Source organism: Microcaecilia unicolor, chromosome 3 (genome assembly GCF_901765095.1).
Source record: "Microcaecilia unicolor chromosome 3, aMicUni1.1, whole genome shotgun sequence".
Taxonomy (NCBI): Eukaryota; Metazoa; Chordata; class Amphibia; order Gymnophiona; family Siphonopidae; genus Microcaecilia; species Microcaecilia unicolor.
The window spans coordinates 510,057,471-510,073,097 of NC_044033.1; the positions used below are offsets into that span (position 1 = coordinate 510,057,471).

The window sequence follows — 15,627 nt, forward strand, 5'->3', positions numbered from 1 at the left end:
ATATACCGCCTTTCTGAGGTTTTTGCAACTACATTCAAAGCGGTTTACATATATTCAGGTACTTATTTTGTACCAGGGGCAATGGAGGGTTAAGTGACTTGCCCAGAGTCACAAGGAGCTGCAGTGGGAATCGAACTCAGTTCCCCAGGATCAAAGTCCACTGCACTAACCACTAGGCTACTCCTGATTTAAAGAAAGTTGCATATGAGGTCAGAGACATGGTTAACAAATAGGTAGGTAAGAGAGTAAGAGGAATTAGAAAATAAGGGGAATAATGTAAAGCAAGTTGCACATGAGGTCAGAGAGATGGTTAAATATTATCTCAGCTAGGGTACAAGTGGATAAACTTCGTGTTTAGTTTGTGATATGTGGAATGTGATTGATTTGTTTTTTTAAGTTTCATTTTTATTATGTATGTTATTTTTGTAAACCGCTTAGGTAACAGGTGATGTATAAATATATTTCAGCTTCACTAAAATTTCAGTTGAGAAACTTTAATATACAGTGCATGGATTTAAAATCAAAATAGTCTTCTTTCAGGTACTAGAATATTTTTTAGGTACAGTAGTCCATAAAAATCTTAGGTGTCACACACTAGACATTATCACAACTCAAACCTTTATACTAACAGATACAAACTGGACACCCGCACTGTGGTCAGACCACTATAAAGCATATATCTCCCTTCAATGGCGAACGAAAGACACAATCAACAAACAAGAACGAAAAACCTACACCACAAGAGGAAAAATAGACCCGATAATATTCTGGCAACAGATCTACCACAACGGATGGACAATAAAGGCAGATACAAACCTATTCCTCTTAGAATGGGACGATAGATGTAGATCAATATTGCATAATATTGCACCAATCCAAACCAGAACCTCACACAGAAAGAACTCAACACCATGGTTCAACGAAGAACTGAAAAAACTTAAAAAAACAAGTTAGAAGGTTAGAACATGCGTGGAATAAAAAGAAAGACGACCCCACACTTAACGCTTGGAAACAACTCCAAAGAAAATATAAATATACCATAAGACAAGCTAAACGATTATATTACCAAACTGAAATTGGACCAAACTAGAAGGACACACAGAAACTCTTCCAACTCGTAAACAAACTACTAGATATCACAGCAATCACAACCAACAGTAAAGATAAACCAGGAGCAGATAATCTCACGAAATACTTCAAAGAGAAAATCGTACAATTGCAACTTAAAATACCTGTTAGTACCATCGATTACGCCGTACTCCTCGACTGTCTAGATCCAGACCCTGGAATATACCCAGCAGACAGAACCTGGACCAACTTCGAGACATTATCGGAAGATCTCATCTCCCAAACACTCAAAAGATTCGCCAAATCTCATTGCAAATTAGACATATGCCCAAACAACCTTATGACGTCTGCCCCTCAACAATTTATAACAGACCTAACGAATTACGTGAACTACATGTTACAAAATGGACTCTTCCCGAAGGAGAAAGAAAACATTCTACTCACCCCCATACCCAAAGATGCAAAGAAAAGTGCTAGTGAACTAACCAACTACAGGCCAGTAGCATCCATTCCCTTAATAACCAAACTAACGGAAGGGATGGTGACCAAACAACTCACAAACTACTTAAACAAATTCTCAATACTACACGACTCCCAGTCAGGATTTCAGACTAGCCACAGTACTGAAACAGTACTAGTTACTCTCATGAATAAATTCAAACAAATGATTGCAACTGGCAAGAACATACTACTTCTACAATTTGACATGTCTAGCACCTTCGACATGGTTGATCATGGAATACTACTACATATCCTCAAGTACTTCGGAATTGGAGGCAACATTCTCAACTGGTTCAAGGGGTTCCTAACCACACGATCATACCAAGTGACATCCAATTCGACTACATCAGCCACATGGATACCTGAAATGCGGAGTTCCACAGGGATCCCCCCTCTCACTGACCTTATTCAACTTAATGATGATACCCTTGGCCAAACTACTATCAAACCAAAACCTCAACCCATACATATACGCAGACGACGTAACGATCTACATCCCATTTAACCAAGATTTAAAGGAAATTTCCCATGACATCAACCAAAGCCTACATATCATGCACTCATGGGCCGATGTATTTCAGCTGAAACTCAATGCAGAAAAAACCCAGTGCCTAATACTCACCTCCCAACATAACACGAACAAATTCACCACCATTAACACACCAACTCTGAGTTTTCCAATCTCGGACACCCTAAAAGTTTTTGGAGTTACCATTGACCGACACCTAACACGCGAAAAACACAACCAAGAAAATGTTCCACTCAATGTGGAAATTAAAAAGAGTAAGACCTTTCTTCCCAAGGACAGTCTTCCGCAACCTGGTACAATCAGTGGTACTCAGTCATTTAGACTACTGCAACGCACTCTACGCTGGCTGCAAAGAGCAAATAATCAAGAAACTTCAGACAGCTGAGAACACTGCAGCTAGACTCATATTCGGTAAAACAAAATATGAAAGTGCTAAACCCCTATGAGAAAAGCTACACTGGCTCCCACTTAAAGAACGCATCACGTTCAAAATATGTACCCTAGTTCATAAAATCATTCACGGAGATGCCCCAGCCTACATGTCAGACCTGATAGACTTACCACCCAGGAATGCTAAAAAATCATCCCACACGTTCCTTAATCTTCACTTCCCCAACTGTAAAGGTCTAAAATACAAACTAACACATACGGAATATGCAGTGGTGATTGTTGCCAAGGAATTTGACCATTGGAGCTCCCGTTTTGATAATGCAGTGGGAGATGGTGAAAATGGTCGGGTTGGCTGGTGGTCACGTGACAAGATGGCGGCACGTTAGTTTGTGGTTTGTGAGCTCCTGAAACTTGTTTCCCATAACGTTACTTCTTTATTCAAAAATGCCTCATACTAAGCGGAAGGGATTGGTCAGAGGTGAGACCTCGAAGCCTAGACCCCCCGGTGGGCAACAGACGATGGAGAAATACGCCACAACTACATCTACCCCAATATCCGGGAATAGTCCTGCTGCCTCGTCGGAAGGAGACCCTCGGGGCTTGGGACTCGATGTCACCTTGTCTCCCCCGGAACTCGAACTGCCGCCCCAACCCGAAGGACGCCCTGTCCAGCGTGAGACTCTGGGACCGGAAGTGGTGATGCAGGGCCCCACGGATCGAGGAGTGGAGGGGGCGAAAACCGACGGAGGGAAGGGAAAGGAATTTTCCCTTCCTGAGCAAAGAGCTCCATTTTCTAGGTCTGGGACGGTGACGCTGGACATTATCTGGAATGCTCTACAGCGTTTGGATACTTCAGTAGCCAATTCCACGAAAGAAATCTCATCACTTGTAAGTAAAGTGGATTTACTTTCTTAAACTATGGAAAACACAAAGCAAGAATTTAATTTGCAGGTGTCAGACTTAAAACAAGAAATGAAGAATTTACAGGAATTTAAAGTGACAACAGTAAAAGACAGGACTTTTCTCCATCGAAAATTAGAACAGATTGAAAATTTTCATCGTAGATTAACACTACGTTTTTTGAATTTTCCAAGGTCCTTGGGGGTTAGCCCACTGGATGCATTTAAGAAATATTTGTTGGAAGTATTACATTATTTCCCTGAAATGTTTCCACCAATAAATAAGATTTATTATATACACCCAAAGAAAGTATCTGAAGTACAGCCAAATCCAGGGGCTTCCGAACGGCCAAACAACAAGGATATTATGAATCGAACTGATTTTCTAGAAACTTCTATAACTGAAGACTCTGAAAGACTGACACTATTAGTGAACTTTGTATTTGAACAAGATCTGGAGGCGGTTAAACGCCTCTACTTTAGAAATGCAAATTCACTTTTCTTGGGGAAAAAAATATGGATGTTCCCAGACGTAACTAAATTAACCCAGGAGAGAAGGAAAGTTTTTCTGTCTCTTAGGGCTGAAACCACAGCTCTGGGAGCATCTTTCTATCTTAATTATCCCTGCAAATGTGTGGTTAAATTCCTAGGGATAAAATATGTGTTTTTTCAACCTGAACATCTTAGTGAATTTGTTAAAATAAAAAAAATTGGCTACTGGGTAGATTTAGTTTGATGATATTTAGATGGATAGATGTGTGCTAAGCTATATAATCTGATTTTGTTTTTGCTTTAAACTTTTCCTGTTGTATTTCCTTCATGTGGCCTCCTAATATTGTGGTCTAAAGAGGACACAATGTTATAATTTCTTCTGGTTAATTTGCCAATGTTCTTTATATATTCAGGTCCGCATTACCAATGCAAGTTTATGTATGACTTGTAAATGTATTGTAAAAGCATTAATAAAAAAAAAAATGGTTGGGTTGGGGAGCTCATTCCATTTGACACAGGGCACCTGGATGGAACAGGAGTCTCAGTTGTCTATAAATCGCTTGGAGCTCAGGTTAGTACAGTGTACCTTACATGCCTTTGCTCCTTTTCTGGCAGGGCTCCAGTCCAAGATTTCTCTGACAATGTGTCGGCGGTAGCTTATATCAGCAAGCAAAGGGGGACCTGCAGCTATAAGATGTTGGTGGAGGTAGTCTTCCTCATGATTTAGGTGGAGAAAAATCTTCTCTGCTTGTCGGCAGCTCACATTGCTGGGTCCTTGAATGTGGAGAGGGCTTTTAATTCCTAACTTGTCACCTGCTCGTAACTTTATCTTGTGTTCCTCTCTTCAATAGTCCCTTTTCCCTATGTGTCCTATCTGTCTGTCCTACCCTTATCCCTTATTTGTCCTGTCTGTCTGTCCTGATTTATTGTAAGCTCTTTTGAGCAGGAACTGTCTTTTCTTCATGTTCAATTGTGAAGCACTGCATACGACTGGTAGCGCTATAGAAATGATTTGTAGTAGTAGGTACTCCTTGGACCCAAGAGAATGGGAGCTATCCAGCCAAGAGTTTCAGTTGATAGTGGACCGATGGGGTTCTCCACTTCTGGATTTGATGGCGTTGGAAAGGAATGCAAATTGCCCATGTTCTTTAGCCGTAGGAAAGAACCAATGTGGATCGCAGTGTACTACTGCAGCCCTGGCTGGCGACTCATCTATTGTATGTCTTCCCTCCTTGGCCCATGCTTCCGCAGGTACACGGCCTACTGAAGCAAGGTCTGGTGCTCATGGATGATCCGCCCTTCTTTGGTCTTACGGCTTGGCCACTGAAAGGGCTCAGTTGAGATGAAAAGGTTATTCTGATTCGGTCATTGCTACCTTGCTTCAAGCTCAGAAATGCTTTACATCCATGGCATATGCAAGGGTAGAGAGGACATTCGAGGACTGGTGTTCTGAACACAGACTTTCTCCCTTCTCTGCTTAGCACACATCCTAATGTTTCTCCAGGCAGTCCTTCAGAAAGGATTAGCATTGGGCGCTCAAAAAGTTCAGGTTGCATCTTTCATCTGTTTCAGGGGCTGACTACAGAAGACGTTTCTTGCGGCTCACCCAGATATCTTCAGTTCTTGTGGGTAACGGGCTGCTTGTGGCCTTCCTTTCATATGCTGTGTCTAGAGTGGAGCCTTAATTTAGCCCTTCGGGCTCTTCAGAAGCTTCCTTTTTGAGCCACTCCGGATGCCTCCTTGAAAACTCTTATGCTAAAGACAGCGTTCTTGATGGCAATTGTGTCGGCAAGTAGGGTTTCAGAGCTTCAGGCTCTCCCTTGTCGGGGGATCTTTTTCTACGCTTTTTGGAGATGGGGCTCTCCCTGTGCACGGTTCCTTCCTTCCTTCTAAAAGTGGTATCAATGTTTATCTCAACCAACCTATGGAGCTTCCTTCCTTTCGCCAAGGCACAGAGGGTCATTGGTGCCTAGATGACCTCACTCAAGGCTAACTTCTGAGATTTAGAGTTCTTTCCAGGCAGAGATCCAACCCTCCATTTTAAAGTTCTTCTCTGGGACAGATTCTCAGCACCCCTCTGGGAATCCTCTCAACAAGAAGGTTGATTCTTTGTAAAGAGTTTGGAATGCTCCCAGATTTGTGAGTCAACAGCTTCCTCACACAGAATGGTTTCTGATCTTTGAATAAAATGTAATATTAGACTAAGGGAACCTGAATGTGGTGTGGTGAAAACTTTCTCCCACAGGAGAGGAATACCATCCTGGTGTCCTTTTGTGAGAGAAATAAAAATGTCAGCTGATGTCAACATGGGATGTGTTGAGGATGTTGGGTCCCATGGCTTCAATAGCGCATCTCAGAAGCAGACAGGCCCAGTGGATCTTGAGAAATCGGTGAGGTCAAGCTTTTGTAGCCTGTAGCTAGGGAGAACCATCAGTCTTGTACGAATTCCCATCAACTATGATTAACAGGAGTTTGCACTTTTTCATGGTAGGGCTTCTCAAAAGCTTCCAGATTTATTTAAGCTGTGGAAGCTTCTCCAGATGTTAGATGACATCACTTATCTGTGAGGTATCTTGCTGTCAAGGGAGAACATCTGCTACATGTAAATAATTTGGTTTTCTCTGTGGTGGATGATTTTCAAATAATTGGGTCTGTCTAGCTAGATCCTTTTGAAAATCAACACCTTATAACTTTTGTTTTTATTGGTGGGAAATTTGAAGATTGCTTTATTGTGAAGTATTATTAGTCTGCATAGTACTGTAATTCAGAAATATGAAAGTATATTACATTCGTCATTGCAAGAAATTACTCTTTATGTTTAGGGCCCTGTTTAGTAAGTTGCACTAGCGTTTGTACTGCATGCTAAAAATTAGCACGCTCTAATCATGTAGACGCCCATAGGAATCTTATGGGCATCTACACGGTTAGCGTGAACTGATGCTTAGCGTGCGCTAAAAACGCTAGCGTGTCTTAAGCATGGCTTAGTTAACAGGGCCCTTAGTGTAAATTCTGTTTATTCCCTGAGGTCTTATGAAATGCCTTGTGGCTTTTCAATATTAATTGGGAAAATAATAGTACATTTGTGTCAAAGACATTATTGATTGAGCATGACAATTTTTCCACTTCTTTGTATATATTGTGAAAATGTAATGCTGTCGCCTTTATTTATTTATTTTTATTTTTGTTACATTTGTACCCCGCGCTTTCCCACTCATGGCAGGCTCAATGCGACTTACATGGGGCAATGGAGGGTTAAGTGACTTGCCCAGAGTCACAAGGAGCTGCCTGTGCCTGAAGTGGGAATCCAACTCAGTTCCTCAGGACCAAAGTCCACCACCCTAACCACTAGGCCACTCCTCCACTGTTGCTACTATTTGAGATTCTACATGGAATGTTGCTATGCCACTAGCAACATTCCATGTAGAAGTCGGCCCTTGCAGATCACCAATGTGGCCGCGCAGGCTTCTGCTTCTGTGAGTCTGACGTCCTGCACGTACGTGCAGGACGTCAGGCTCACAGAAACAGAAGCCTGCGCAGCCTTCTACATGGAATGTTGCTAGTGGAATAGCAACATTCCATGTAGAATCTCCAATAGTAGCAACATTCCATGTAGAATCCCCAATAGTATCTATTTTATTTTTGTTACATTTGTACCCTGTGCTTTCCCACTCATGGCAGGCTCAATGCGGCTTACATGGGGCAATGGAGGGTTAAGTGACTTGCCCAGAGTCACAAGGAGCTGCCTGTGCCTGAAGTGGGAATCAAACTCAGTTCCTCAGTTCCCCAGGACCAAAGTCCACCACCCTAACCACTAGGCCACTCCTCCACTGCTGCTACTATTTGAGATTCTACATGGAATGCTGCTATTCCACTTGCCACATTCCATGTAGAAGTCGGCCCTTGCAGATCACCAATGTGGCCGCTCAGGCTTCTACATGGAATGTTGCTAGTGGAATAGCAACATTCCATGTAGAATCTCCAATAGTAGCAACATTCCATGTAGAATCTCCAATAGTAGCAACATTCAATGTAGAACCTCCAATAGTAACAACATTCCATGTAGAACCTCCAATAGTAGCAACATTCCATGTAGAATCTCCAATAGTAGCAACATTCCATGTAGAATCTCCAATAGTATCTATTTTATTTTTGTTACATTTGTACCCCGCGCTTTCCCACTCATGTAGAGCTCAATGCGGCTTACATGGGGCAATGGAGGGTTAAGTGACTTGCCCAGAGTCACAAGGAGCTGCCTGTGCCTGAAGTGGGAATCCAACTCAGTTCCTCAGGACCAAAGTCCACCACCCTAACCACTAGGCCACTCCTCCACTGTTGCTACTATTTGAGATTCTACATGGAATGTTGCTATTCCACTAGCAACATTCCATGTAGAAGTCGGCCCTTGCAGATCACCAATGTGGCCGCGCAGACTTCTACATGGAATGTTGCTAGTGGAATAGCAACATTCCATGTAGAATCTCCAATAGTAGCAACATTCAATGTAGAACCTCCAATAGTAACAACATTCCATGTAGAACCTCCAATAGTAGCAACATTCCATGTAGAATCTCCAATAGTAGCAACATTCCATGTAGAATCTCCAATAGTATCTATTTTATTTTTGTTACATTTGTACACCGCGCTTTCCCACTCATGGCAGGCTCAATGCAGCTTACATGGGGCAATGGAGGGTTAAGTGACTTGCCCAGAGTCACAAGGAGCTGCCTGTGCCTGAAGTGGGAATCCAACTCAGTTCCCCAGGACCAAAGTCCACCACCCTAACCACTAGGCCACTCCTCCACTGTTGCTACTATTTGAGATTCTCCACAACATTCAACCCTGTTACTTTTTAATGCTCCAAAATATGTATCTTTTTTTTTTTTTGTTCACTAGCATCTCACTTTTACCTCATCGGTCTGTAGTCTGTCGTGCCTTTAATACATAGATAACCTAAGCTGGATCCAAAACAGTTCTGTGTGTCTGAGCCTTTCCGAGAACCTATGTAATTATTTCCAAACTCCTAAGAGAATGGCCCTGTACATGTCCCTTTTTATATCTTTTATGTATATTTTCATTTCCATTTATAGTAGCGTCTATAGAATTTTGTTTTTGATATTTATTCCCAGACGTATCAGTAGTCGGTCGTTTTCTCTAGTATTATCTAGAATATTGTTCTTTTTTATTCTTTGTGTTACCTTTTTGAAATGTAATAAATATCTAGAAAGATCTCATTTATAATTCTCATTTCAAATTGTATACCATTTATTTGACATTTTTAACAATTTTTAAGATTGAAATGTAGCATAAACTATCATTTTTTTATCATCTTCTGTTAGTATTTTAATTTTTTCCTTTCTCTTTCCTCCTTTCATTTTTTACATTTTAATAAATGTTCTGTATAAACAAGAAGTAATTCCACCAAAACCCTCCAGTGCATCTCGAAGCAAGACACTGGAAAAATTCAGCATGTTGGAACAATTTCATAAGGCTAAGAAAGATGCAGTATCAGATAAAGAAGATGAAGGCAGCTATTTTGAGGGAGCAGACACTCTTGATGGTAACGAGCTCACTGTTCTATTCATTCTGAAGGGTTAGTTTATGGGGCCCTTTTACTAAGCCGCGTAAGCATCTACGCATGCCCAACGAGCACCAAACTTGAGTTACCGCATAGCTACCACGTGGCTCTTGCAGTAATTTCATTTTTGCCACGCGTCCGAAAAATAATTTTTTTACTTTCTGCCGCATGTATCGGATGCGCGCTCCAAGTGGCATTTGGCGCATGTAGGTCGTTACTGCCCGGTTACCGCGTGAGACTTTACCGCTAGGCCAATGGCTGGCGGTAAGGTCTCAGACCCAAAATGGACGTGCGGCAATTTTCATTTTGCCACACGTACATTTTCGGCAAAACTTTTAAAAAGGCCTTATTTTTACAGGCGCGGTGAAAAATGATTCTGCATCTGCCCAAAACCCGCGCCTACGCTACCGCACGCCATTTTTCAGCTCACCTTAGTAAAAGGACCCCTAAGATTTTAAGTAGTCTTATTAAATAGAAAATACCAACAGTGCATTTTCTAATCTAAAATGGGGGGGGGTTCCCCATGAAAATGGGCTTTTATAAAAATTGCCTATCCCAGTGCTTCCCAGTCTTTTTATGGTTGTGATCTCATGCACTGAATAATGATGCACCTATAGAGAGCCCACCTAGGTTGTGACCCCAAATGTGGATTTTGTGGCCACGTTTGGGGTCCCGTCCCACAGTTTGGGAAGCTCTGGCCTGTACTCTAATTGGGCAAACGTGTGCGTAATACCATTTCAGAGGACATATACCAGAGGGAGGGGAGGAGGGTAGCAGGACAGGGATTGGAAGTGCACATTTTTTCTTAGAAAAAGCATCTGTGCTATGGGTGGGATGTTCATTTCCTTGGGCTCCTGAGTTTTCTGTAAAGCCAGCAGGCTTAAAGTTGTGCTAGCAGGTATTGGTGCAGCATGCTCTGGGGGTAGCAAGGGTGGTTATTGCTTCCCACTGGAAGCAGGTGGGGGTTCCTCCAATTAAGAGATGGCACAACAAGTTGAGATATGTGTGCGAGATGGAGAGGCTGTTAGCTGAAAGAAAACATCAGATGAGTAAATGGCACTCAATATGGAAAAATTTTCATAAAATTACGCATAACCCCACTAATCCACCTCACTAACCTACTCAGTTATGAAGACCCACCTTCTATAGCTACCCTAATCACTCCCTTCCTCTTCTCTCTTCCCTACTTAATCTCGGCACTATACTAACTGTATCTGATATCCTAGAACGACAATGATAATAAAACTATGTAAGCCACATTGAGCCTGCAAATAGGTGGGGAAAATGTGGGATACAAATGCAATAAATAAATAAATAAATAAATAGAGTGTAACGAGCAAGTAATGAGAGAGTGGTCTCTATGGTATTGCCAATAGGGGTCTTGGTGGGAAGGGAGGGTGGGCAGTTGGGGCAGGGTGGGTTGCGGGAGGGGGATTAACCGTTATATAAAATCTTAAAGATGAAGTTTACTGAGGTTAAAATATGGATGTTACAGATGTAGAAAGGGGGTGCGCTGGGTGTTTTTTTTTTAAGTTATTATTTTTATTAGAAATCAACCAACACGAGAAATACACAACTTCTCCATCACGAAGCCTTAGGCCCCCGTCTGCTTCACACACCAATTTTCACTAACATTGAACCATCTCAAACTTTATGGATTAATCTCCCCTTCCCCCTCCCCCCATCCCTTCCCTCCCCTCCCCTCCCCCCTTCCTCAGCTCGTGTCATCCCCCAGGAGGCGCTGGGTGTTTCTTGTGTGATTGTATATAACCTGTGAAACAATGTATCATTCTTTTTGTTACTGGAGCAATCCTGTTTTGTTCTATTGTTTAATAAAGACCATGCAAATAATAAAAAAAAAAAAAAAGCATCTGTGCAAAACGTGCAGATAACTTTTCCTATACTTTTATTTTTAAAATTCTGCAAAGTTTGCAGGTGAAAAGTATGTGTCATCTTTTCACCAGTGCAGGCAGTTATAAAATTAACTGTTTAAATTAAAACATTTCTAAGGATTGGAAAACTTCTTTACCTTGTTTTCAGTCTGGACCTGGAACTCAAGGTTAGGGTCCTAGTTACTAAGCTGCATGATTTGTTTGCCAATAACGCAACTTAAATAAGGGTTTTTATTTATTTTACCTTAATGTAATGAAATAATGATGAGACAGATACGGGGAAGCCACTGCTTGCCCTGGGGTTGGTAGCATGGAATGTTGCTACTTGGGATTCCGGAATCGTGCTACTTTTTGGGGTTCTGGAATGTTGCTACTCTTTGAAATTCTACATGGAATGTTGCTACTATTTTTGGTTTCTGCCAGGTACTTGTGACCTGGATTGGCCTCTGTTGGAAACAGAATACTGGGCTAGATGGACCATTTCTTATGATGAGATACAAAGGATGCAAATGCATGCAAAACAGCCATAATTATGTAAAATAAATAACACAGGTTGTGTTAAATTTTGCAAGCTGTCTTATTTCTGAACAAATAACACTTTAGGAGGTGATACCTTTCCTCCCCAGGAGCAATTAAATGGGCCACTGCTTAAAATAAAAATTGCTTCCAGTCTCCCTGATCCCCTTCACATAATAACCGAAATCCATTTTCCAAAATAACCCTCTCTAATTCCCATACTTCCTGTACCTTCATCCAATATCTACTGCGCTCTGTCTGGTGGATAGCAGGGGAGTTGAAATGACCCTTAGCAGCTTGTGCCTCTGCGGCTCCCTAATTCAAAATTATTCTTCAGATCCTTAGCTGTAGTCTTATGGTACTACTTGAGGGGCTGGGGAAATGACTATTTAACTTCCTGGGTGCTGTAGGCTAGGGGTGGGGTGAGGGGGCGCTGATTTAAGGAAGGAGGGAGATGATGAGATAGGAAAGTGAGATTAGTGGAGAGGAGAAGGATATAAGAGAGAGACTAGGTAATGAGGGGGCTTTTGCCAGTGCCTTACAGTGGTACCTTAAGGGCCTGATTTATTAAACTTTGTTTTACTTCAGATACAAAATGGTGGGAACAGCTTTAGTCTTTCGCGCCCTGAAGGAAGTTAAAGGTCTCAGCCTGTGGCTGTTATGTTTTTGAGCTGACTTCTAAATTCAGAGAACATTTCTCAAGACTGCTTTAATAGCCAGAACTTTACTCATACTCAAAGAACACAGCGGCTCATTGATTTTAATAGCTGCTTATTGACAGGGCGGGTATAGTTTTCACTCCTGTTGGAGCTTTCCAACTAGAGATTCATAAGATTGGAAGTATTAACAGAATTTATCACTCAGAACCATGAAATATTGCTTAATCCTTATCTGTGGAGATAACTTGCTTCCTCAGATTCGACAGATTTTGATGTCGGCAAGAAAACCTTAGACCAGAAGAATTTATGCTTTTTAAATGGAGGAGATTTTTTGATGTGAAAGACAGGAGTTAAAAACCCTTTACCCATTCACTGATAATGTTACTTCACTACCTTTCACCTTCCCACAAGATCTTCAGACTTCCTCAATTAAGGTACCTCTCAATTCTGTTTTGGCGTACCATCAATGAGACTTCAATTGCCAAATATCCCATTATAGCAATAAGACATAAGGGAAAAAGAAGTGACCATTTTCCACAAAAGTTAATATACAGAAAAAAGGAGCAAGATTAATGTGACATTCCTAAAGAAACTTAGAGCACTTTGAAAAATAGAAAAAAAGGGCAAAGAAGCATCAGATATAGCCCAGAGGCAAGGGTATCGGATCTCCTATAGCACACAGTTATTTCAAATCCTTGAGCCTACTGCCACTTGCATCCATGATTTAAACCCTCTGTTTTACAATCAATAAACTTTTTTTGTTTTCAATTCTTATTCATCAAAAAATCTCTCAGTTATAAAGTATAAGACAATACAAACCAATCTCATAAATACATGGAATAAATGTATGAGGAAAGGCTAAAGCGGCTAGGGCTCTTCAGCTTGGAGAAAAGGCGGCTGAGGGGAGATATGATAGAGGTCTATAAAATAATGAGTGGAGTTGAATGGGTAGATGTGAAGCGTCTGTTCACGCTTTCCAAAAATACTAGGACTAGGGGGCATGCGATGAAGCTGCACTGTGGTAAATTTAAAACGAATCGGAGAAAATTTTTCTTCACTCAACGTGTATTAAACTCTGGAATTCGTTGCCAGAGAATGTGGTAAAGGCGGTTTAAAAAAGGTTTGGACGGCTTCCTAAAGGAAAAGTCCATAGACCGTTATTAAATGGACTTGGGGAAAATCCACTATTTCTGGGATAAGCAGTATAAAATGTTATGTACTTTTTTGGGATCTTGCCGGGTATTTGTGACCTGGATTGGCCACTGTTGGAAACAGGATGCTGGGCTTGATGGACTTTTGATCTTTCCCAGTATGGCAATACTTATGTACTTATGGAAAAAGCAACTACTTAGCTGAATAAACAGTCACAACGCTGGCTGAAAACTTTGAATATCCCATTATAGCAAGATTTATGGAGGTTTTCTACATACTAAACTGCCAGTTCAATAGGACATCGACATGGTTTTAATATGGCAGATGAAAGCATCATGTGAAGCAATGGAGTTTTCTTCAAAGCACCTTTATTGGAAAGTGTTGCCTCAACCAAAAGATTCAGTGAACTTCAAGCTGATTCATCTGGCTTATCAGAGTTGCTTACCTGTAACAGGTTTTCTCCGTAGATGTCAGATTAAATCAGCCACACAATCCCATCCCCTTAGAGTTAACATTAAGCTATAAATACCTGTAATGCCTTTGCAGGTACGCAGTGCACAAGAAAAGGGAAATGGGACGATATACTGCCTTTCCATGGTTTTTGCGGTTTACATAGTATATACAGGTACTTATTTGTATCTGGGTCAGTGGAGAGTTAAGTGACTTGCCCAGAGTCACAAGGAGCTGCAGTGGGAAGGTACACATCTGCTCAAAAACCTTTTCTATGTGTTTTTGAGCATGTAGAGAGCGATTCTGTAACAGTGTATATCATGTCGAGCATTGCGTGGACCGCACCCTGACGCAGCACAAGCGAAACATGCCGCATGTTGGCCAGCAGTCCTACTGTCTATAACTGCAAACAAAAGCTAAGTCATATATTATTTATTTATTTATTTTATCGTATTTGTATCCCACATTTTCCCACCTATTTGCAGGCTAAATGTGGCTTACAGAGTCCTGTTATCGCATTGTCATTCCAGGATATCAGATACAATTAGTGATGTACAAAGATTAAGTAAGGGGAAAAAGAAAGGAGTTAGGTGTGTAAGTATAGAAGGTAGACTTTCTTAACTGGGTTGGGTTTGTGAAGTAATTTAGTAAGGCTATGGGTTTTCTTTGTAGGCCTTGTTGAAGAGATGTGTCTTCAAAGATTTGCGAAAGTTAGTTATTTCGTCAATAGTTTTCAAGGCTGTAGGTAATGCATTCCACAGCTGCGTGCTCATGTAGGAGAAGGTGGTGGCATGTATCAGTTTGTATTTTAGTCCTTTACAGCTAGGGAAGTGCAGATTGAGAAATTTGCAGGATGATCTTTTGGCGTTTCTGGGAGGCAGGTCCATGAGGTTTAGCATGTAGGTTGGAGCATTTGCGTAGATGATTTTGTGTACAATCGTGCATATCTTGAACGCGATACGTTCCTTAAGTGGGAGCCAGTGAAGTTTCTCTCTTAGGGGTTTTGCACTTTCATATTTAGTTTTTCCAAATATGAGTCTGGCAGCGGTATTCTGGGCTGTTTGGAGTTTCTTGATAGTCTGTTCTTTGCAGCCAGCTTACAGTGCGTTGCAGTAGTCCAGGTGACTTATTACCACTGACTGTACCAAGGTACGGAAGATGTATCTCGGGAAGAAGGGTTTTACTCTTTTGAGTTTCCACATGGAATAGAACATCTTTTTCGTCGTATTCTTCACGTGGGAATCTTTTATGAGATATGAGCTAAGCTAAGCAATTCAATGATTGGATGCAAATTTGTTTTAAAGTTATAAATAAGTGAAAAGAAAAAAATGAAAATAAATCTTAATAAAAGAGAGTTTAAAAGTGAGCTCAAATGTAATTGAGGAGTGGAGGAGTGGCCTAGTGGTTAGGGTGGTGGACTTTGGTCCTGGGGAGCTGAGGAACTGAGTTCAATTCCCGGCACAGGCAGCTCCTTGTGACCTTGGGCAAGCCACTTAACCCTCCA

At 41.3% G+C, this 15,627-nt stretch overlaps 1 protein-coding gene across 1 annotated transcript in view; it reads left to right on the forward strand.

Annotated features, from left to right (window-relative positions):
- The window catches only part of CEP162 (centrosomal protein 162), a 261,158-nt gene that overhangs the window by 18,223 nt on the left and 227,308 nt on the right, over positions 1-15,627 (forward strand). The window contains exon 4 of the mRNA XM_030199137.1: positions 9,290-9,436. Coding sequence (XP_030054997.1) covers positions 9,290-9,436 — 147 coding nt within the window. The remainder of the gene's footprint in view (positions 1-9,289; positions 9,437-15,627) is intronic.